The sequence below is a fragment of the Condylura cristata genome, unplaced genomic scaffold (assembly GCF_000260355.1).
Source record: "Condylura cristata isolate star-nosed mole 26May11 unplaced genomic scaffold, ConCri1.0 scaffold00001, whole genome shotgun sequence".
Taxonomy (NCBI): domain Eukaryota; kingdom Metazoa; phylum Chordata; class Mammalia; order Eulipotyphla; family Talpidae; genus Condylura; species Condylura cristata.
This window is the reverse complement of record NW_004567102.1, coordinates 81,991,375-82,013,867: the sequence shown is the minus strand read 5'-3', so window position 1 is coordinate 82,013,867 and position 22,493 is coordinate 81,991,375. Positions and strand designations below refer to the sequence as shown.

The 22,493-nt window shown below is 43.2% G+C and overlaps 1 protein-coding gene across 1 annotated transcript in view; it reads left to right on the top strand.

The window, feature by feature from the left end:
- Positions 1-22,493, top strand: part of SYNE1 (spectrin repeat containing, nuclear envelope 1) — a 424,261-nt gene that overhangs the window by 249,156 nt on the left and 152,612 nt on the right. The window contains exons 75-87 of the mRNA XM_012735121.1: positions 2,856-3,193; positions 3,381-3,525; positions 4,450-4,668; positions 5,798-6,057; positions 6,904-7,069; positions 7,422-7,577; positions 8,552-8,704; positions 9,309-9,491; positions 10,487-10,624; positions 14,412-14,597; positions 15,235-15,357; positions 16,505-16,687; positions 17,722-17,865. Coding sequence (XP_012590575.1) covers positions 2,856-3,193; positions 3,381-3,525; positions 4,450-4,668; positions 5,798-6,057; positions 6,904-7,069; positions 7,422-7,577; positions 8,552-8,704; positions 9,309-9,491; positions 10,487-10,624; positions 14,412-14,597; positions 15,235-15,357; positions 16,505-16,687; positions 17,722-17,865 — 2,394 coding nt within the window. The remainder of the gene's footprint in view (positions 1-2,855; positions 3,194-3,380; positions 3,526-4,449; positions 4,669-5,797; positions 6,058-6,903; positions 7,070-7,421; positions 7,578-8,551; positions 8,705-9,308; positions 9,492-10,486; positions 10,625-14,411; positions 14,598-15,234; positions 15,358-16,504; positions 16,688-17,721; positions 17,866-22,493) is intronic.

Below are 22,493 nucleotides of genomic sequence, written 5' to 3'. Positions count from 1 at the left end.
GTTAGCACTGGACCGAGATTCTCTGAATGGTATCCCTTCAGATTCAGATTCTGAGTGTAGGTATAAGGTAGCACCCAGCAAATCTTAGTTATCACTCAATAAACAAAACTATTTTCACATAAAGATTTACACTCAATCCTGAAACATTTTTTTAGTTTAGTTTGTAGGCAGAATCCTAGTAACCTTCATTATGTTCAATTCTGATTTCTTAAACTAAAGCCTATTCAGTCTACTTTTATTTTTATGTTCAATCAAAGCCATTGTTGTAAAAATCTTTAAATTTCCCAATGGTTCTAGAGAAAAAAAAAATATAACCCAGAGTCTAGAGTCTGGACAGAAATTAGCTGCAGTTTCATCCCTGAAAAAACACCTGCGATGTTAGCTTGCTTCTGTTGATTTTGTGTGTGTGTGTTTTTTTAAGATTTATTTATTTGTGCATACAGAACTGGGGTACAGGCCAGAGGCTCAGGAGCGGCGAGAGCCTTCACCAGAAACAGAGCCGGGAGCAGAACAGGCAAATCAACTAAGTACACTGCTGAGGGGAGCAGCGGGCGGGTCAGGAGAGGTCTGCTGCGCCATGTGGTCACCTCCGGGGCAGGCGGGGATCAAACTCATGCAGAAGCGGCTTTAGATTCTCAGTGCTGTGCTTTAACCTGCTGCGCCACCAGGGAGGGCCGATTCTGTGGTTTTTGAATGAAAACCTCAAATCCAAGGAGGTCTCCCTGTCCAGCATTTTGCAGTCTTATTGGTTGTCCTTCAGATTCCTGAAGGTTGAGGTTCAAGGCGCTTCCGACCTCCCCTGTGGAGCCTCCCCTTTGACATCCTCATTCTTCTCTATCCTGCTGGCCAGACACTTTCTCTGCCCCTTCTCTGAGTCTTTGCTTGCTCACAGTGGGCTGGTCTGTCCACTCATTGCTGCCCAGTTAGGTCTCTTTTCCTCCCGATGTGAATGGACTTCATTACATAGCAGTCAGCTTTTCAGCCTTGAACTTGAATATTTTGTCTCTTTTCAAGACTTATGGACTACTGTCTCACTCCCAGAAATTGCTATTTGGTCTTCTGAACACCCCTTGGAAGTTGGTGGTGTTCTGTTCTTTTTTCTCCCCTCAGGTTTGTTGACTGGTGTTTGACAAAACTATGAGATGTTTAATGCATGCAATGGGGCAGTGTGACACACTTCTTACTGTAAAAATAACCTATTGAGTTAATTAACACATCCTTCCCTCACATATTTACCATTTTTATGCAAGCACTTAATTTCTGCTTTCTTAGCAAATTCAGTTATATGAGAGTAGGATCAAATGAGTCACCATGTTATGCATTATATCTTCAGATCTTATCCAACATATAATTAAAACTTTGTAGCATTTAGGGTCCTTCCCTGGTGACTCAGTGGGTTAAAGCACAGCACTAAGAAGCTAAAGCCACTTCAGCACCAGTTCAATCCCAGCCCCAGAGGTGACCCACATGGTGCGGCAGACCTCTCCTGACTGGCCCACTATTCCCCTCAGCAGTGTACTTGGATAATCAGGCTGTTATTCTCCCCACTGTCTCTGGTGAATCCTCTCACCACCCCTGTACCTCTGGGCTGTACCCCAGTTCTGTATGTATAAATAAATCTTAAAAAAAAAAAAAAAACCTTTGTAGCATTTAATCAACCTCTCCTTGCCTCATCCCCATTTCCCTGCAGACACTGATAATCAATTTTACCTTCAGTTTCTGTGAGTTTAACCTTTGTTTTCTTTTTTTCATTTGAATAATACAGGTATAAGATCTCACATAGCATGTCTTTCTCTCACTTATTTCACTTGGTGTAATATACCCTAAGTGCATGTACATTGTCATAAATGATAAGATTTCCTTTTTTAAGACTACATAATATTCCACTGTGTATTTGGGTAAATAGTAATTTATGGCATGATTTTTTTTCTTTTTTCTTTTTTTTAAGATTTATTCATTTATTCATACAGAACTGGGGTACAGGCCAGAGTTGCAGGGGCAGTGAGAGGATTCACCAGAGACAGAGTGGGGAGCAGAACAGGCAGATGGACGAAGTACACTGCTGAGGGGAGCAGCGGGCGGGTCAGGAGAGGTCTGCCTCGCCATGTGGTCACCTCCGGGGCAGGCGGGGATCGAACTCATGCGGAAGTGGCTTTCGATTCTTAGTGCTGTGCTTTAACCCGCTGCACCACCAGGGAGGGCCTATGGCATGATTTTTTAATATGTCAGTCAGCACTGAGGCTGTTTCTATAGCTTGACTGTTGTAAATAGCCTGCAGAGAGCCTGGAAAGGCACTTCCTTTTGGACAGTGACTTCATTCCCTGTGAATATACCCCAGATTACTGATCATATGGTAGTTTTATTTATTTATTTATTTATTTATTTATTTAATTATTTATTTATTTATTTATTTATGAGGTGCAGCCATTGTGACCATATCAGTTTACATTCTTATCAGTGTCATTATACTTTTAGAACAACAGCATTATTTCATTTTGATGAAGATTCGGTCTGCCACATACTTCTAGGCAATATATTTATGCTTAAGAGAAAGGGGACTGTTGCAGAACTTGCCGAGATCCCATTACACTCTTCTATTCCATTTCAATTTTTGTTTTCTGCCTTGAAATGCAATAATTGACTTAGAACAAAAATAGCTATAAAAAAAAACACCATAATAATGGACTGCACCAAAAATAAGATAATAATGGATTGCACACACAAAAATTGCACCAATTTACCAATTCACTTCCAGATACCCCTCCACGCGATGGAGGACTAGACTAACGAACGAACGGTTTCTTGCAATGCGTTGTAATTGAGGAATGATTGTGTTTGTCAATATTGTTTTACAGGCTAAATTGACTGAAATATACGGCCAATGTCAAAGGTATTATCAGGTATTTCAAGCAGCTAACGACTGGCTGGAGGATGCCCAGGAGATGTTACAGCTGACAGGCAATGGTCTCGATGTGGAGAGTGCAGAGGAGAGTCTCAGACGCCACACAGACTTTTTCAGCACAGAGGATCAGTTCCACAGTACCCTGGAGGAGCTTCAAAGCCTGGTAGCCAACCTGGACCCGCTGATCAAGCCAGGTGGGAAAGAGGGCCTGGCGCAGAAGATGGCTTCCCTGGAGGAGAAGAGCCAGAAGCTAACCCGGGACGCTCATGCCCAGTTAGATCTCTTGCAAAGGTATTTTGAGTTGCTCTTATTCTTTATGTTTCAGTGAAATGGACGTTGACACAGAAAACTGATAGGGAACAAATAGCATGTAGATTAATTCTTCCTTGGAGCATGACTACACATGTCGACTTCAGAGCTTTGTAGGGAAATGTGTGTCTTTATGTTTCTTACTGGATTTTGCTGAACTTTTTCCAAGATGTGCATCTCAGTGGCAGGAATACCAGCAGGCGAGGGAGGAGGTCATTGAACTGATGAATGATGCTGAAAAGAGATTGTCAGAGTTTTCCTTATTGAGGACTTCTTCCAGTCACGAAGCAGAAGAAAAGTTGTCAGAACACAAGGTTAGTTGGGTTATGGCCATTTTCTTTTTAATATCCTTTACTATACTTAATTATAAGTACAAGAGGTCTTGGAAATATGAGCTCCAGAAAGAGCTCATCAGGTCTTCCTTTGTACTTAGGCTCCTTAAATATGAGGGTGCATTTTGTAGCAATTTTCACATAATGCTTCACATTTTGGTGACTCCCAGTGGCCAGGCATCCCTGGGTTTCAAAAGTGACATTCTTAGCGACTTGCTTCTGGTAAGGTGTGATACGAAGTAATTTTAATATTCTTTCTTGTGTTAACTTAGATTAATTCAAATAAAATTCAGAAAGTAATCACTGAGCCTCCCTCATGTGCCATAGCTCTACTATGTCAAATATAATATACGTCAGTATCAAATTCAGTCCACCTGTATTTTTTACTGTGTATATTATCACTGTAACTTGTTGCTTCTTAACAAGGAACAATATCATGGTGAGGAGCAAATGAAACATTTTAAATACGTATTCACCTCCTTAAAATTTCCATTTAAGAATTCAGTATAAAAACTAAGAGACCAGGGCCCTCCCTGGTGGCCTAGGCGGTAAACCTCAGCACTACTACCTATGTGGCTTGAGCTCAATCCCCTGCCAGGGAGCTGACCCACATGTCTCCCTGCTGCTCCCCTCAGCAGTGGGTTGCAGTCGATCCACCTCTTCTGCTCCCCACTCTGTCTCTGGTGAATCCTCCCACCCCTCACACCTCTGGTCCATACTCCAATTGTTCTATGCAAAAATAAATAAATCTTTAAAAAAAAAAAAAAAAGACAAGTAGGATGCCAGAGGAAAATAAAGTTGTAGAGAAACATTTGTTTTGCAGGTCACACAGGGCTGCACCAAGATGCATAGAACGTTGAGCGCTCAGTCTTTCCCCCTTATCTCTGTTCCCCTTACTCCATCCAGGCATTAGTGCCGATTGTTAACTCTTTCCATGAGAAAATTGTGGTCCTAGAAGATAAAGCTTCGCAACTGGAAAAAACTGGCAACGATGCCAGCAAGGCAACCATCAGCAGGTCGATGACGAGCGTGTGGCAGCGCTGGGCACGTCTCCGTGCGGTGGCCCAGGACCAGGAGAAGATACTGGAAGACGCAGTGGAGGAGTGGAGGAGCCTTACCCAGAAGGTGGTTTGCTCTGGGATGTGCTGTCTTTTGTTTCCCTCTGCTTCTGTGTACTTAGAGAAGCAGCGTGTTTCCTTCTGAAGCTGGCTATGCACCAGTAAAAGCCTCCTGTGTCTCAGGAGCAGGAAAACCAAATCATTAGGCAAAATACAAAACGCAATGTTCAGCTTAGTCCCGAGTCAGGGTCAGTTGTTTTAATGAGGTGACATTTTAATTGCTTTACATAGCAACTCAGTTTTGAGAGGAGGTTAGGTTTTGCCCACTGGCTAGGCAACCAGTGAAACTTTCTGATGTACAGAACACTTTTCTTTGCCATGAAATGAAACGCAGGTTCATTTCCTGCCCAAATCCTCGTTTTAATCCTCCCATTCTTTAAGTAGGGAGGATCTTTTAACCCATGCCTCCCTTTATTTTACTTATTTATTTATTTAATTATTTTTTGCTCTTTTCCTCCTGGGCTTTGCTGGGCATGTCTGGACATGCTTTAGACTGTGGTGGGTTTCCCGGCCCATCACTTTGGAGTGGGCTTTTCCCCACGAGGGGATGGAAGACTTTGGGCGGTTGCTGGAGAAGGTCTATAGTCTGTCTCTTCTGTATCACGCACACCCATCGTCTTGCTCTCTCCTCCCCAGAAAAGGTCTTCCCTGTTTAGTCTTGGGGCTGTAGTCAGTGGAACTGGTTTAGAGCTGGCCTGCCTGGGGGTTCTGGGGTGCCCCTTTCCCTGCCCTGCCACAGATTTGGCACCCACAAAGGGATTGGAGCCCTCTGGTTCGTTGGCCTCATGGGGAAATTTGGCTGTGGGGGAGGAAAGAGAGCACTCTTTTGTTTGGTCTTGTTTGGGGTGTGGGGAAACTGCAAGTCTAAGAGATGTGAGGCTTGGGCGCCCCCTGGTTAGAGTTTATTTGTCTTTGAAATAAAACAAGCTTTTTCTGTGTTATGGAACCTACACGTAGGGAGGTAACCTTTCCCACGTGTTGAGGAGATTGTTCCCGTTTTAGTTCACTGATCTTGGCGTCCACACCATCGTCTTTAACACACTTTGATGCATTCGTGTCAAATGCAAGATGTACAGGGACTGCCTTATTTTCTAATTTTATTTGTTGAATTTCATAATCTGTTCATTTGTCATCAGGTTAAAAAAGCTAACGAAATGATGGATCAGCTGCAAGACAAATTTCCAGGAAGTTCAACAGAGAAAGCCGCAAAAGCAGAGCTTTCAACTCTTCTCGACTATCATGACACATTCATGCTGGAGCTGGAGCATCAACAGTCAGCTCTGGGCATGCTGCGGCAGCAGGCACTGAGCATCCTTCGGGACGGGGCCCCCCAGACCCCAGGAGAAGAGCCACCAAGCCTGCAGAAAATCACGGCAATGCAGGCTCAGTGCCTAAAGTAATGACACAGCTGCTCTCATCCCTGTCACTAAACTGATCGTGACCCAGCAGGGCATGTGTATTCCTAAGGTCTGGGCTGTTCGGGGAGGAAGTCAGTCAGGTAGGGGGTGCTGGCCATGCTAAAGGAGTCCAAAGCAGAGACAACTCACGTAGGAGAGGAATTAAAACAGGTTCCATCCAGAAGGAATATCCCAGCTGATAATGGAGTAGGCCTGAGCCATGCAGTGGGGTGGGAGGAGAGTTTTGCAAACTGGACTGGCTTCTAACAAAACTTGGGAGGAAGCCTGTCACTTCAGGGAACTGGTGGGAGATGGGGAGGTGCTTGAGAAATGAAGCTGGAAAGGTCTAACATTGAGAGCTCCTTAGAACTGAGTTTTGGTAAACTCAGTAACTCACTGGGTAAACTATATAGATGGCAGAGCGATTAGCAAGGGTGAAACCCAAGACCAATGAATAATAGCCATTTACACATAATGAACTTAGAAACAGAAGGTTAGAGCCCTCCCTGATGGTGCAGTGGGTTAGGGCACAGCACAGTGAGGCTGTCTCCAGCCACTGAAGCATGAGTTCGATCCCAGGCCAGGGAGGTGACCCACATGGCACAGCAGACCTCTCCTGTCTTGCCCACTACTCCCCTCAGCAGTGTATTTCACTAGATCTGTCTGTTCTGCTCCCCACTCTGTCTCTGGTGAATCTTCTCACACCCCACACCTCTGGCCTGCACCCCAGTTCTTGTGTGCATGAATAAATAAATGAACCTTCAGAAAAAAAAAAAGAGGTAGAAGGTTAATCTTATTTTGCTTTCATTGACCCACGTCTGCTTCCTCCTTTCCCTGCTCTGCAGCATGCAGGAGAAGGTGAAGAGCAGTGGGAAGGCCGTCAAGCAGGAGCTGAAAGAGCGAGAGGTGGTGGAAACGCAAATCAACTCTGTGAAATCGTGGGTTCGGGAAACGAAGGAGTATTTGGTGAATCCAACAATAGAAATAGATGCTCAACTTAAGGAATTTAAGGTACCAAACTCTCCTCATTCTCTACACCCACTATTTGAAAACAAAAGAATCCTGGTTTTAACCAGACACATTTGTTTATATCTAATGAAATACTGAATTAAAATTTGTCAAAATTGTCATGTCCTACAATAGATTTTTAGGATTCATAGGATTTCCTTTAGTTCTTTATAAGATAGACATATTTCTTATTCAGAGACTAAATTTATAATTTTAATTTAGTTTGTGTTTTATGAAGGGGTTTCTCTAACTCCACACTTAATCACAGATTGATGAATATTACAGTCTCATCTCTCTACCCATAAAAATCAAATTCTTCTCAGGCACTCAGAAGTTTCTGATTATTTATCTTCAGAGTCTCCTAACAGAAGTCACAAGTCACCGACAGAACATTGAGAAAATGGCTGAAGAACAGAAGAATAAGTACTTTGGTCTTGGTACCATTTTACCTTCAGACCTTTCCCTTCAGTTAGCAGAAGTGGCCTTGGACTTAGGAACTACCCATGACCAGGTAAAATTATGCCCAAGGGGTCATCACTTCTTTCGAGGGCTTAATACCCTTGTTTGAAAGTTCCTGATTCCTACAATCAGACCTTAATGGAAACAGAGTGAAAAACCAGCATAAAGGAATTTTACATTAGAGCTCTTTCTGTATGTATGAAAATTCAGATAATCAGCAATGTGCAAAATAATGTCATAAATTAAAGGAAACATCCCAGCTTCTCCTCACCTTTAACAAATATGCCTTAAAGAAACAAAAGAACTAAGATTTATTTCATGTGTTCAGCAAATATTCATTGATTATCCAGAATCGGCGAGGCACACTTGTAGTAGAGGTTGTATTTCAGCAAGATAAACATAGGCGAAGATATTTGGAGAAAGGGAACCTCGTGAACATCTGTTTTTTTCAATTTGGGATCTCTAGAGTAATAGCTTCCTTGAAGAGGGAAGTTTTTACTCATGATTCAAGTCCCAACATAAATTTAGTGGTGAGAATCCTCAATACAATAATATAAGCATACAATTAAATTGGCAACAAAAAGGGAGAAGGTAACAAACCTCTTGGCAAAGTTTGGGAGACTGGCTATGAAGAGTTGGTGGGACCAGGTCTGGAGAGTTCTAAGAATCCAGCCACTTCCTAGGATGAGAGTCCCTTGCTTCTCTTAGGAAATTCTAGCGAAGGCTTCAAAACCTCGGGCATGGCATTAACGAACATCTTCAGTTGCTTCAACTTTGGTGCCTTTTCAAAGGTATCTTACAGGGCCACTTGTAATTAGTTTAGCCTGAGCTCTCTCCACATACCAGGTTCCTATCTGTTACCTTTTTGTGAGTCTTTTGTCTATCTCTATTGCTCCACCTTTCCATCTGCCAAGATCATTACAATGTCAATACAGATGACAATATGTCAAGATGACGTATTTAGCATCCATTATCCAAGGTTATTCTTGGTTTTTGACCGATTTTGCTATTTTCATGATTATTTAGATCCAGGACAAAGTAAAAGAAGTTGAGCAGAGCAAGATCATGAGCCAAGACTTCAACCGGCAAATTCAGACGATAGCCAAAGACCTCACAACTATTCTAACTAAGCTGAGAGCAAAGACTGATAATTTAGCTCAAGCAAAAGCTGAGCAAAAGGTAAGGCAAAAGAGGCAGAAACAGAGGGGAGCAACTAAATGAATTCAATATTTTCAGAGTTATTGATAGCTTGGGAGTACCGGGAAGAAAGTTTTCTTAATTATCAAGCTTTACTAAAACCAGATAAAAGCACACAGGAGGGGAGTGTTATAAGTAATCATAATCTGAATCTATTTCCCACCATGAATTTCTCATCAACATTGAACTATATTAATAAATATACAAGCATGGGTGGGTAAGAAGGGATGGACTTAATCAAAAGACTTAATAGTGATTTAGGAATACAAGTTTATAAATTCCAAAATAAAGGATGTTCTTGGTGATTACATCTGAGGTCTCGCTCAGTGATGAGTGAAGTGACTAATCCCTTTTGGGTGTGGAAGAAGGAAAATATTAGCTGTTGATCAACCCCAGGAAATGATCACCAGCATTACAAAACATCCCGTTCTGCCTTTCCAACTGAAGAAGCCGAAGTGACCTGGTCACTGTAGAATTGCTCTTTATAATATTTAGCTTTTACAAAAATCGTTTAAAGTATCACTCTGCCGATCTTGGAAAGTCTGAAAAATTACACTGGAGCTCTATTTTGTTGACGGCCATGCAGGTGCTGGGAGGGGAGCTAGATGACTGCAATGCAAAGTTAATGAAGCTCCATGAAGCAGTGCAGAAGTTCTCGGAGCAGAATGGCCAGCTGGGCAAGCCTCTGGCCAAGAAGATAGGAAAGGTGGCGGAGCTGCACCAGCAGACCATTCGACAGGCCGAGAGCCGGCACGCCAATCTCAGTCAGGTACGTTGTCAAGGCTGTAGCCAAACTCCTCGAAGGCTGAACGTCAACGTTCTGCTTTGGTCTTTTGAAAATAATTGAATCAATACTATTTACAAGGACAAAAATAATTTAAATGTATCTGATCTCAAATCACACCTGTGTTCTTAAGACTGACACACAAACCTGCCTCTCTTTTTATGTAAAACGTGCTATAAATTCATTCACAAATAGAGTCATGCAAATGGATTTTGGAATGAATATTTTGTAAACTGGAGAAGGATGTTGTGAAATGAATAATTATCCCTACTAGGATAAGTCAGTCAGTTTGGGGTAAATTCAAGTGTTTTAAAGAAAGTTTTACATATACATTTCTATTTATATATGTTACATATACAAAGAATAAATAGTATCAATAGATAAATAATTGTATATATAAACACATACACATTAAAACTTGTATAGATTGAGCAGGTTCAAGCTGCAAAGTCTTCAGAACATTTTGCAAATTGTTTTTTTGGTTTTTTTTTCTGTGATCAGGGACAAGCTATTTAAAAATCTTAAAACCTGACTTGCAATTACCTCAACCTACTGCTTCCCTACTCAATGGGTTCAGCATAAGGAGGGAGAGAGAGGGGGGAGTTAGATGAGGAACAAGCAGTAAGAATAGAGATTGTTGAAAAGATAGATTGTTCAAATATATTAAGAACTTGAATTAATAGAGTATACACATATGTGGATTCTCAATGATACATCCCTGTAACATAATAGAATGTTATAACGTAATTATTACTTCAATGAAACAAATTACATGATACCGAAGTGTTTGGTCTTCATCCTAAAATAACTGGCAAGTCTTTGACTGATTTTCAGCAAGAAAATTATTTTTCATGATACCTTAAATATTAGATATTATATCAACCAACTGCTAGGATTATTGTAGCGACAGAGAGAGGTAGAAAACTAATTTCTGACTCAAAAAAGGCAGATTGCTTTAACTGAAGTAGAATATTTTTCAGGCGGCATCACATTTAGAAGATTACAATGAAATGCTTGAGTTAATTCTAAAGTGGATGGAGAAAGCGAAAGTCTTGGTACATGGCAAGATTGCTTGGAATTCTGCAAGCCAACTTCGGGAACAATATACTTCACATCAGGTAACTTTGAAGAATATGGCTTTCAAAGGAACCAAGAGAGCAGTTTAGGTTAACTGGCTAGACTGACAGAAAGTTCAGCTGACCACGATGTCAAATTCTGGTGGATGCCAGGTAAAAAGAAAGCCAAGGTCACCATAACGACTCGTGGGGTGATCTGAAAGAAAGCAGCTACCAGAGATTTCATCGGACCCTCTCCCCCTAATATCCTTATCTCCCCTAGACCTTCTTTCTCTAAGGACCAAATCAGTTTTACTTTTTTTTGTTTGTTTGTTTTCTTTCTACTTCCTTGAAACTCATGTGGGGACAGGGAGAATAGTGACTTACAGAAAGATGATATGTTATAAACCCAGACTCATGGGAAACCAAGCTCAGCCATTTAGTGCTGTGATTAGGGGCAACTTAATTTGCTTCTCTCAATTCATTCTTCTCATTAAGGACATGGCAACGGAAACCGTATTTATATTGCAGAATGGATTACAAGGATCAAGTGGGTGAATGTAGTGTAAATAGCAAAGCATATTACCTGGCAGGCAGGTGCCAGCACAAGCTCTCAAGCTTCCTCCTACCTCACCTTCCACTCACTCTCCATGGTCTGGCTTTGCACAGTTCACCTGCCATGAGAACCAGCCCTTTGTCCCCACCACACACTGGCCTCATTACTGCATTTCCTCTGAAGTTCAATGTCGGTCAGGTCATCCAGGAAATTATGTCATCCTTCTATCATTTAGTCTTGAATTAGATGCAGAGCTCCAAATATTCCAGTTATCTTGCAATCAAAATATAGTGTGACTTTTCTTCTAGCTGCATGGCTATGCTCAAGTATTTTAGATTTATTTTATTGTGATTTGTGTACACTCCCATCTTCTAAATTATCCATTTCCATGTTAGTAGACAGGGTTACTGATCAAAGCTTCATTTTCTGTTTACTGAAATGCCTCCCAGGCTCCTCACTGGTCTTCCTGAATCTCAAATCTTTCCTCCTTTACCAATCTTGCACACTTCTCTCAGGAAGTCATTCTTAAACAGCTCCAGTGTTGCTTCTGGCTCAGTATTATCCAGACAAGACCTAACAGAGAAGACATAAGTGACAATGGGTTATAAACATTGAAAAACATATTTAATCTCCTTAGAAGCCTAGAAAATGTAAATTTAAAAAAGAGTATTTTAACTATCAAGTAAATCCCATTTAAACAAGTAACATTCAAAGGGGTGTGAACTCTCAATCATTGATGGTAACTTGGTAAAATTTGCAAAATGGTTCGCAAAATTTATCATGAATATCAAAATTACACCTACATGTAGAAATCTTTTATGCAGTATTAATAACAGTGGAATTTCAAATAACTTTCCTGAATAAATTTTTGGATGTCTTATAGATAGTGGATTCCTTCAATGACCATTTTGTAAAAACAGTTCCAGCTCTCATTCCATTTATTTGTCCAACAAGCATTTATACTTTCTAAAGTTGGGAATGCTAGGCATTTGGAATGCACTGAATATTCCCTGATCCTGCCTCAGGGAGTTGATAAGTAAAGGGACAGAAAATCGGATCTAGACAATTGCAGAAAGTGTAGTGTGGGAAGAGCAGGCTTTACCCAGCAGAAGGACCTAAGCACCTAAGATTCCAGAATGAGGCCCAGTTTGACTGCCACTGCTGTGGAGGAAGGTTGGGGGAAACCTTAGGAAAATGTGTTTTGGGGCCACTTCCTAAAAATACACAGCCTACTTGTTGTGAATGTGTTTTAGACAAAAGCTATCCCATTAGTTAGAGCACGGGAGTTTGCAGGGAGGTGTTTTGCAGGGAGGTGGGGAGATTTGGAGGAGAGCTGGAAAGAGGCCGAAGAGATAAGAAGAGAGAGATAAGAAAGACTAAACTTGAAAGCCGACTAAGGACTTGGACTTTATCCTAAACGTCACCCTGAAGTCCTTGACAAACATTCTGCAGGCAGATGGCCAGCTCAGGCTTGTGTTGAAGAAAGGACAGGGTCAGCCATTGGAAACCAGCGTGATGAAGGTAAGACGGTAAACTGATTGGCACAGGAGGCAGTTTCAGACCCAGGAGGAAGCAGCAGGACCTTTCTGGTCAGGCTGAGAGAAGACGGAATCAAGGGGAGGCTTGAACTACCGTTGCAGGCTTGGAGACTGTTGGGTGCAGGTGAGATGGGGGGGAGCCAGGGCTGATTCCCAGGGTTCTGTGGGGTTGGGTGGTTGTGTGTGTGTGGAAGGGCCCGGAAAGACAGAGTCAGGCACTGGTGATGGTCTCACACAGACACTCAGGAATTACTCAGCCTGTAAACACTTCTTCATAGGGTTCTGTGTCTACCTGGGAATTAAAGCAGCCTGAGTTTATCAAGAACAGGACACAGATAGAAAATGCATCTATTCTAATGTCAGGGGGAAAAGACAGAAAATTGGAGGTATGCTACTGCACACACACTAATAAACCCAAACATGACCTGTTACTAAGTGATATTTTTGAGGTATGGGATTATGGAATATCTTTCTTTTCCTTCCAGTCTTTTCCAGTATAAAATGTTCATGGGAAGACAACCATGTGCTTTATTTTTAAAGCTAAGGGCCTGTTGCCTCTTTACCAATCCCATATCCCATTCTCTAAGCTCACCCACCTCTGTGCCTTGGTTTATGCTGTTCCTCTTCCTCACCAGCTGCCCAAGAGCAAACATCCTCTGTCTCTTCCACGGAGCCTTACTCTGACTTCCTAGCCTGTCTCACTTCTGCATCCCTCAGCCTTCTCTTCCATTCTGCTTTTCACTCATAGCATAGTAGACTCATCTATCCATGTCCACTTTCATTTGTCCCGATAGATGGCATTTTCCCGAATGACCAGGGCTGTTTTTCTTCTTCTTGGTATCCCAAGTAGCTTCTCTTCCCTTGTGTCACAGAAAGCCAGTGGTGGAAGGCTTTATTTGTCACACGCTTGTTATATTTCCATTTCCTAGGTCAGTATGCTCTTAGGTTACAAGTACACATTATGAGACTAGAAAGCATCGCTTACTCAAATCAGGGAAGCAGTGGTCACCACATGTTGGAGCATGGCCAGGGGATGATGAGGTGTGTGGCGGCACAGAGTAAATCATCCTGTACCCCTCAGAGATCTTCCAGGCTGGCAAATAGTCATACAAGCTACAGACAGACTGAAAAGAGAAAAACACCAAAGCAGAAGTTTAATAATAACATGTGTACTTCCTGTATCCAAGGGAAGGACCCAGCAAAACGAAGTGACTTACCTGCTTGGCTTCAGACCCTATCTTAACTAGCTAGGGGAAGGTGGGTTGGGGGAAGGAAAGGAAAATTTAGGGAGTCTATCAAGAAAATAGGTTTCAGTTCTGCCTGTCTTCTTTGAAAATAGATGAGGAGATTAGCTCTTCCTGGGAGAGGCCCTTACAAAGAGGAGTTTACAGATAAATATCAAAGCAGTTTCCACCCAGCCTTCAGAGTCCCTCCCATGAAATCAGCCTTTTGCCAAAGACAGATTTGGGGTGCAGATTTTCACTACCCTACAGGTTGTGGACAGTGTGAGGCTTGTTTGCAACTCAACCCAGGTGGTGGCCTGTGGCCCCTGTAAATTGTTTATTCTTATCTCAGCTTCTTTTCCTGTGAAGTGGGGATCACAGAAGGTGGAGAGCGCCAGGAATGTGGAAGTTCAATGCCATTAGACCCTCAGGAACTAACTGCACATGACATTTGCAGTTACTCCACACACATGGTAGTTACACCCCTCTCTCCCTTCCTGTCAAATGTCATGAATATTGACAATTCATTTTAGACCATGCTGGAAGAATCTGAAGACATTCACAGTGACCTGGAAGCAATGACTGAGAAACTGCAATGCCTCGGCAGTGTGTACTGCACAGAAAAAATGTCTCAGCAAGTGACAGAACTGGGGCGGGAGACCGAGGAGCTGCGGCAGATGATCAAAACTCGTTTGCAGAATCTCCATGATGCTGCCAAGGTGAAACAATTAAAAAACAATTTAATTGGAAAAGCCTGTGTGTTGTTAAAACAAATCCCGGTGGTGCCGAGCTGGCTCCTGCCTCTGTCTGTCATCAGCCATGACTTTGGGCCACAAGTGTCATTTATTTGTCACAGGGCACCCCAGTGTGAACTGGGCCGCCTGTTTGTGAGGCCTCACCCGTGCACCTAAAATTCAGTTGTACAGCAGGCGCACACAAAAGGGTCAATAATGGGTTTATTTATAAAAGGGGAAAAGAAAAGGAAACAACCCAGGGAAAGAAAGAGATACAAGGCGACTAGAATATCTTACCAGCTCAGCTGTCTTGGAGCTCTGGTAACAAACTAATTAATAGCACCCAGTCACTGGGTCCAGAGAGCCATTGCCTGAGTGAGAGAGCGTTGGGTAATGGCGCCCTATTTATCCCCCAATGCCCCAGAATGCTTGCTAGCTCCGCCCTTGGGTCCTCGCAGTTCTCTCCCTGGTGCTGCTGGGAGTTGTAGTTTCCAATCACTGGAGTAGGGGGTTGGAACCCAGAAAGCTGGGGTAGGGGGTGGGTTCCACAAAACTCTGCAGAGTTCCTTTAAGACATCCTTCCCCTTAACATATTGACATTCATCTTGCTTTGACTTGCCAGGATATGAAAAAATTTGAAACCGAGCTGAAAAATTTACAAGCTGCTTTAAAGCAAGCCCAAACCACTCTGACTTCTCCAGAAGTTGGATGCTTGAGTCTCAAGGAGCAACTTTCTCACCGGCAGGTAAATAGAAGTTCAAGACAGACAGGGGGACTCATTTTTTTTTTTTAAGATTTATTTATTTATGCTTACAGATATGGGGTACAGGCCAGAGGTGCAGGGGCTGTGAGAGGATTCACCAGAGACAGAGTGGGGAGCAGAACAGGCAAATCAACATAGTACACTGCTGAGGGGAGCAGCGGGTGGGTCAGGAGAGGTCTGCAGGACCATGTGGGTCATCTCTGGGCGGGTGGGCTGGGTTCAAACTCATGCTGAAGTGGCTTTAGCTTCTTAGTGCTGTGCTTTAGCCCGCTGCCTCACCAGGGAGGACCCTGGACCCATATTTTAACAAAGAGGCTAGTTAGGAAAAGTGATTTCTAAAATCCGTTATCATCTTAGCCCTTTAGACGTTATTTTAATCTTTTATGGAAAATGTCTAATTTCTAAGCTATCACTTAAATGTTTACCATTGAAATTGTTTTTAAGTTATGTCTACTAAGGTAACTTTGCAATACAACCCAGTATTTTAGGGGTGCAGGTTCACATCTCTGTGATGTGTGTTATGGTGCCACATGACCACGGAAGCCCCCACTACCCTCCACCAGGGTAGGTTGGCCCCTCCCCCCCAACCCCTTGCCCGTCCCCTCTCCTCCCCTCCCCTTGTGGAAACCTCAGTTCTTCCCCAGGTTTGCCTGGGTTTGTCTTTATACTCTCTGCACGAGTAAAATTATCCTGCATTCGCGGTTCTCCGCAGCCTTCCTTCTTCATCTACCCCCCTCCAGTTCCATCTAGTTGTCCCGAATAGCAAGAGCTCTTCTTTCTTAAATGCCTTTTGCTTACAAAGTAAGCTATTTTTTTAAAGATTTATTTATTTGTGCATACAGAACTGGGGTGCAGGCCAGAGGCTCAGGGGCAGTGAGAGGCTTCACCAGAGACAGAGCGGGGAGCAGAACAGGTAGACTGACGAGGTACACTGCTGAGGGGAGCAGCGGGCAGGTCAGGAGAGGTCTGCCGCGCCATGTGGTCACCTCCGGGGCGGGCGGGGATCGAACTCATGCAGAGGCAGCTTTAGATTCTCAGTGCTGTGCTTTAACCCGCTGCGCCACCAGGGAGGGCCCACGAAGTAAACTCTTTTAAGGTACAATTTTGAAATGTGAACTTGCACTTTCAGCACTTGTTGTCAGAGATGGAATCCCTCAAGCCAAAGGTTCACGCGGTGCAGGCCTGCCAGAGCGCGCTCCGGATCCCTGAAGAGGAGGTGGCGGGCCTGCCGCTCTGCCACGCCGCCCTGCGCCTGCAGGAGGAAGCCAGCCGGCTGCAGCACACCGCCATCCAGCAGTGCACGGTCATGCAGGCACGCGCCGCTGCCCTCCCAAGGGGGCTGGCTTGGCTCTGAGTCACCCGCTGCTTTTCTTAGCCGGGTGTGGGTGCAGCCAACAAACACATCCAGAGTGTTGAATGTGACAGGTTGCTGTGGTTATGTAAAATAAGATGAACACACCCCCAGCAGCCCGGGGGAATCTCCATAAAAATACCTGTGGTGAAATCCTTTAGTGAGTTCTTCCTTAGTAAAGAACAACCTCTGAGGATGAATTTGATTATCAGTCATCTATTTTTTTACTTTTCCTCATTCACCTGAGGACCATCTGGAAGCTCTTAAGGGGACTGTGCTCTTAGCTTATATTGCAGAGTTTTTTGTTTTTTTAACTATTTTTCCTCACCATGCATTAGTGCATTTTCTTGCCTGAGAAATACACCCAAGTGTCCCACCCAGTCTCTTCACCTAAGAAGAGAAAAATCACTGGGAAGAAATGACATGATTTAACTCATGTCCTCTTTGAGTTAGTCTTTCAGCTGCTTTTTCCAAAAATTGCATACTTGCCTCCCATTAAATTGCTAATTTTTGGGTCAACTCTCCTCCTACTCTGCAGTAGCCTGCAATCCCTTCGTTTATTCCTGAGGCTGAAAATGACACTCCCTGTTTTTCCCCTGTTCCCAGTGGAGTTGAGTGTCTCAAGTATATTTTCGGTATTTCTTAGCTGGCTCAGTGAAATGCTTAGGATTTCATAGTTTCTCCTCAAGTGCCAACCCATGTATTGCCAACAAGTGCCAACCCATATGTTGCCACCTTCAGGGTGATGTGAATAAAGAGGGGCTGAATAACCCCACTCTTTTGCATCCATTGATCATTTTATAAAATATTTTTGCTGAAATATCTGCATGATATGGAGGCTTTGTCTCCTGCTCGAGGTGTTGCCCACATCTCATCCGTCCCCGAAACCAAGTGCCAGGAGGGAGCGGGAAGCTTGGCAGAGGCCATACAGCTCGGTTTACGCTGACCCTCCTCTGGAAAGATGACCGTGTGTTTTTGCTTGTGTTGTTGCGAAGGAGGCCGTGGTGCAGTATGAACAATATGAACAAGAAATGCAGCGGCTGCAGGAGCTGATAGAAGGAGCTCACAGAGAGATCGAGGACAAGCCTGTGACCACCAGCAACATCCAGGAGCTGCAAGCCCAGATTTCTCGGCACGAGGTGAGACAGCCTGTGGGGAAGCTCAGGGTGGATCCCGTCAGGCCCCGTGGTTGCTCGCACGTGAAAGAGAAAGGTTCTCCTTGTCCAGCGCCTAATGTGTTCAGTTTTCAAGGAGGCTGTTTGCCTGCCTTTGCATTTTGTTTAAAATATTTATATATTTGTGCATATAAGAACTGGGATATGGGCCAGAGGGTTGGGCAGGGGAGAAAATTCACCAGAGACAGAGTGGAGAGCAGAACAGGTAGCTCTCCTGAAATATACTGCAGAGGGGAGCAGCAGGGAGACAAGAGAGGTCTGTTGCCCCATGTGGGTCAGCTCCCTGGCTGGGAATCGAGCTGGTGCTGCGGCGGCTGTGGAGGGCTTCATAGTGCTGCGCTTTAAGCCATTGCACCACCAGGGCTTTTTTTGCATTTTGCAGGCTCTTTTTGCTGATCTTTTTAAAGACCCCGTCACATGAATCTCCTCCTCTTCACAATTGATGCGTGATTGTGAACAGGACCCAGTGACTGTCCCCTGTGGCCAGGGTCCTCATGGTTAATACACAACCATGGCCTGCTCCTTGTATTTAATGTTGCAAGAAACTCCGGTGCTGGAAGCCTTACTGCTTTGATTGTCCTCTTTAAAAAGAGAGAATATTTCTGATTAAGAAAATCATCTGCTCTTTCATATCTAGGTCAGTTCGGCCACTTTCATTGAAAGCAATGCATGGCCCCATGTTGTCTGTTCTGCTTATGTCCAGATGGTGCCAGAAGCATCTTCTGCATGTCTAGTGTGTCTTTTTCCTTGTTCCTTTGCCTTCATAAGCTAAGGCCTTGGACCGCCTTGGGAGCCCTGGTCTCACTGGTCATAGGCCTTGAGAGTGTGAGCCAAGTGACACTTGGCTGTGGATTTCTTTTCCTGAGCTCTCAATTTCCATGTGGGTCACGTTTACTCTTTTCACTGGGGACTGTGTCAGCATTATGAAAGTGGTCAGGCTATCAGGGGGAGGGAAGAGGAGAGGGTATCTTATTTCTCTAACTTTATTGTCAGAAGAGCTGAAAAATATTTTTCCAAACCGAGTATCTTAGTGAGGTTCTCAGAATATTCAGTCGTTGCCTTCTCAGGAAGTCAATTCTCACTGCCCATTCCAAATGCAATTCCTGCAATTCCATGCCCAGTGTATCACTTACCATTTTATATTTGAAGTCATTTACTCTATGCATGAATTTGATTATGTACTGCAAATTTACTTTGAAACAATCTTTATCCCATTTTATAAGCTCCAGAATTTTGTCCTAATAATTTTCCACCATAGTACAGAAAATGATTTTTCATCTGATTTGGAATATACTTATCACTACTACTGTTCATGGTTTTTGTTTGTTTGTTTTATTTTGCATACAAGAGCTGGGGTGTAGGAAGAGGTGTGGGGGTATGAGAAGACCCACCAGAGACAGAGTGGGGAGCAGAACAGGTGGATCTACTGAAATACATTGCTGAGGGGAACATCGGGGAGACAGGAGAGGTCTGCTGCACCCGAGGGTCACTCCCTGGCCAGGGATTTTGAACTCCTGCTGAAGACTTCATAGTGCTGAGATTTAACCCCTTGCACCACAAGGGAGACACCTGTTTTATGGTTTTAAAACAGTCTACAAAATAGGTTTAGATTATCTATTATGATGGTCCTATGTGGGAAAATTTTCATCATTTCCATATCACTAATAAGAAAACAAACTGGTTTTTGAGTGTGGTAACTTTGATTTATAACACTACCGAGTTTCAGCCATAAAACTGTGCTTGCATCTCTGTATACACAACATCCTGATCGGCACCAACGCCTAGTTCCCACCCACCACCGGACTCCTTGGCCCCTTCACCCCGCCCCCTAATTCCACTTCCTGTCTGGTAACCACCATTCTGTTACCGGACCTGAAGAGTCTGAGGCTCAGCATTGTTTGTTGATTTGCTTTGTTTCTTTATCTTCCATGTATATGTGAAATCATGTGACATTTTCTTTCTCCATCTGATTTATGCCCTTAGCATAATCCCTTCAAGGTCGACCCATGTTGTCACAATGATGAGATTGCATTTTACTTTATAGCTGAATTATTCCCTTATGTCTATCCACCAAATCTTTGTCCATACCCACCTGTGGGCACTTAGACAGTTTCCATTTTTGGCTGTTGTAAACAATGATGCAGTGAATACAGGAATGTGTTTCACTTTCTAAATTTGCCTTGTATTCATCACATAAGTACCCAGTAACTAATTGTTTTGAATGGCTTTCTAAACAACCAAATTTAGTGGCTGAAAGAAATTAGATTCTAATCTAGTATGATTGGCTCCAAATTCCACGATTTTTTCCAGTCGCAGAAACTATCTGGGCCACCACACTGTACATAAGAGAAGAGCTAGTCCAGGAAACAAGCGAGTGCTCCTGTAGACATTGGTTACTTTTGTCATGTGATGTGGAACACATTTTCATATGAACAATGATGTGTTCCTGTGTGGGGTCCATTGTATGTATGAAACAAATGCAGGAAGGAAAGCTCTGAGTGAAGAATGCCTGATTTATGATAACAGAAAGGTTTAGAAGAATGTTTTTTCCTGTATTTTTAGTCTATTTTTAAAGGCATTTCTAACCTGAGGTGAGTCTAGTTACCATACAGATAACTTTAACTCAAAAAACAACACTTTATTCATTTCTAAGGAATTCACATTTTTGTCATTTTTCATGTATTTAATTTGAAACAATTTTCCTGCCACCTTTAACTCAGAGGGGAGCAGATACTCTGGGTCTTAGCCTGTCACCTCCCATGAAAGATCACCCCCTGAGGGCAGCCTTCCTCAGAGCAGATTGTACTGAAATTCCCACCTGTTCCTTGTCCTTGATAACTACTTCAGAAATTCCTAGTAAAATGTTAAATGCACATCCTTCCTGAGAGGCGACACATTAACCTATTGCCACTGTTTGGTTTTGTCCCACGTGAGCAAACAGCTGTCCACTGAGCTGAAGGGACACAGGCAAGTTTATTCTGACAGAAGAAAGCTCTAACATGCTGTTTTTTCTCATGTGGGGTAACTATGAAATGCAGATTTTCACAAAATCTTTGAAAGAGGGCACCAGATTTACATTTTTACCGGGGGGGGGGGGCGAAAAATGTGGCGTGGTTTATACACGATGTAGCTGAGTGCTCCAATTGAGGAAACGGTGGTTGCTGTATGTCTGAGAAAGACTCAGACTAACGCCTGCTCATAAAGGGTCCACCCTTGGGGCATGCCCCAGTAAGAAGGCCTGCTGGATTGCCCCACTCTGAGCTGGTGGCATCTTCAACAGCTGGGTGTGATGTAATTATAATAAATTCATTTATTGAGTACCCATGTGGTAGACATTAGGTTAGACACAGTAAATAGCTATTTAGTCAGTACCCTAAAAGTATCTGTGTCCTAAAGTTAAAAAAAAAAAAATCTGCTATTTAATGTTCTTATTCTAAAATCTATAAGATGCTAGAAATCAGGGACAGGATGCTGGCTGAGTCTGCTCGTCTGTGTCCCCTCTGATGCCGGGCCCTGCCTTCTGTCAGTTTTGTTTGGGAGGGAAGAAACAAAGAAAATGATAAACTCATGTCGATGGCAGACACAAAATGTAACATGGACATATATAAACACAACCATTTTAAAGAATGACATTTAATATCTTTGTCACAACTGTGTCTTCTGTGGATACTACCTGACAACTTTTCAGGCAAAGGAGCCAAACAGAAGGAGCAGGAAAAGAGTAATGGTTTTTACGTTTAGGAATGCTATTTGGAAATATGCATCTTCATTTTTTAAAAAGGCATATATGTTATAAGTAGGAAATATACCTTTAGGGCCTTCTGGTGGTGCAAGGGGTTAAGTCTCAGCACTATGAAGCTATCCACAGCTACTGCACCAGAGAGTTCAATCCCCAGCCAGGGAGCTGTCTCACCGCTGCTCCCCCCAGCAGTGTTTCAGCAGATCCACCTGTTCTGCTCCCCACTCTGTCTCTGGTGAGTCCTCACCCTCTCCCCCCCCATCTTTGGCCTGTACCCCAGTTCTTGTATGCATACATAAACCTTTAAAAAAAGAAAGAAAAGAAATATTTAATTTTAAAATATTTTAGATTTTTTAAGAACTTCTGAAATGATTACTAACCAAGTCTTATTAACAGTTTTAAAACCTCATCTCTCAAATTAATTTGAATTTGAGCTGAATTTGGAGTCATGGTACATAGCTCTAGTTTGAAGATGGAAAAGGTACATTTGATAAAAGTACAAAATTCATTTGCACGCACAATTAAGTTTTCATATGCAATATTTTGCTAATCTAGAAATAACTATGGTGTGAGGAGGAGGCCGGGGTCCCAAGGAATTGGCAGGCAGTTTCTTTGTGAGGCTGCTGGTCACAGGACTGCTCTGGCATTTCCAGCTTGGTGAGCGCGGCTCGGCATTGCATTTTCTATATCAGTCGTCATCACATGACCTCATTTCCATGGCTTGAACCATCTAGCGAGTCTCAGGTTCTTTAGGCATTTTAGGGTGGCGGGTCCTTGGGTCCGCGGCGTCAGTCCCGGGGCGGCTGGGCGCGTCTCGGTCCCCCGACCGCTATTCCCGCGCGGGGCCGGCGGC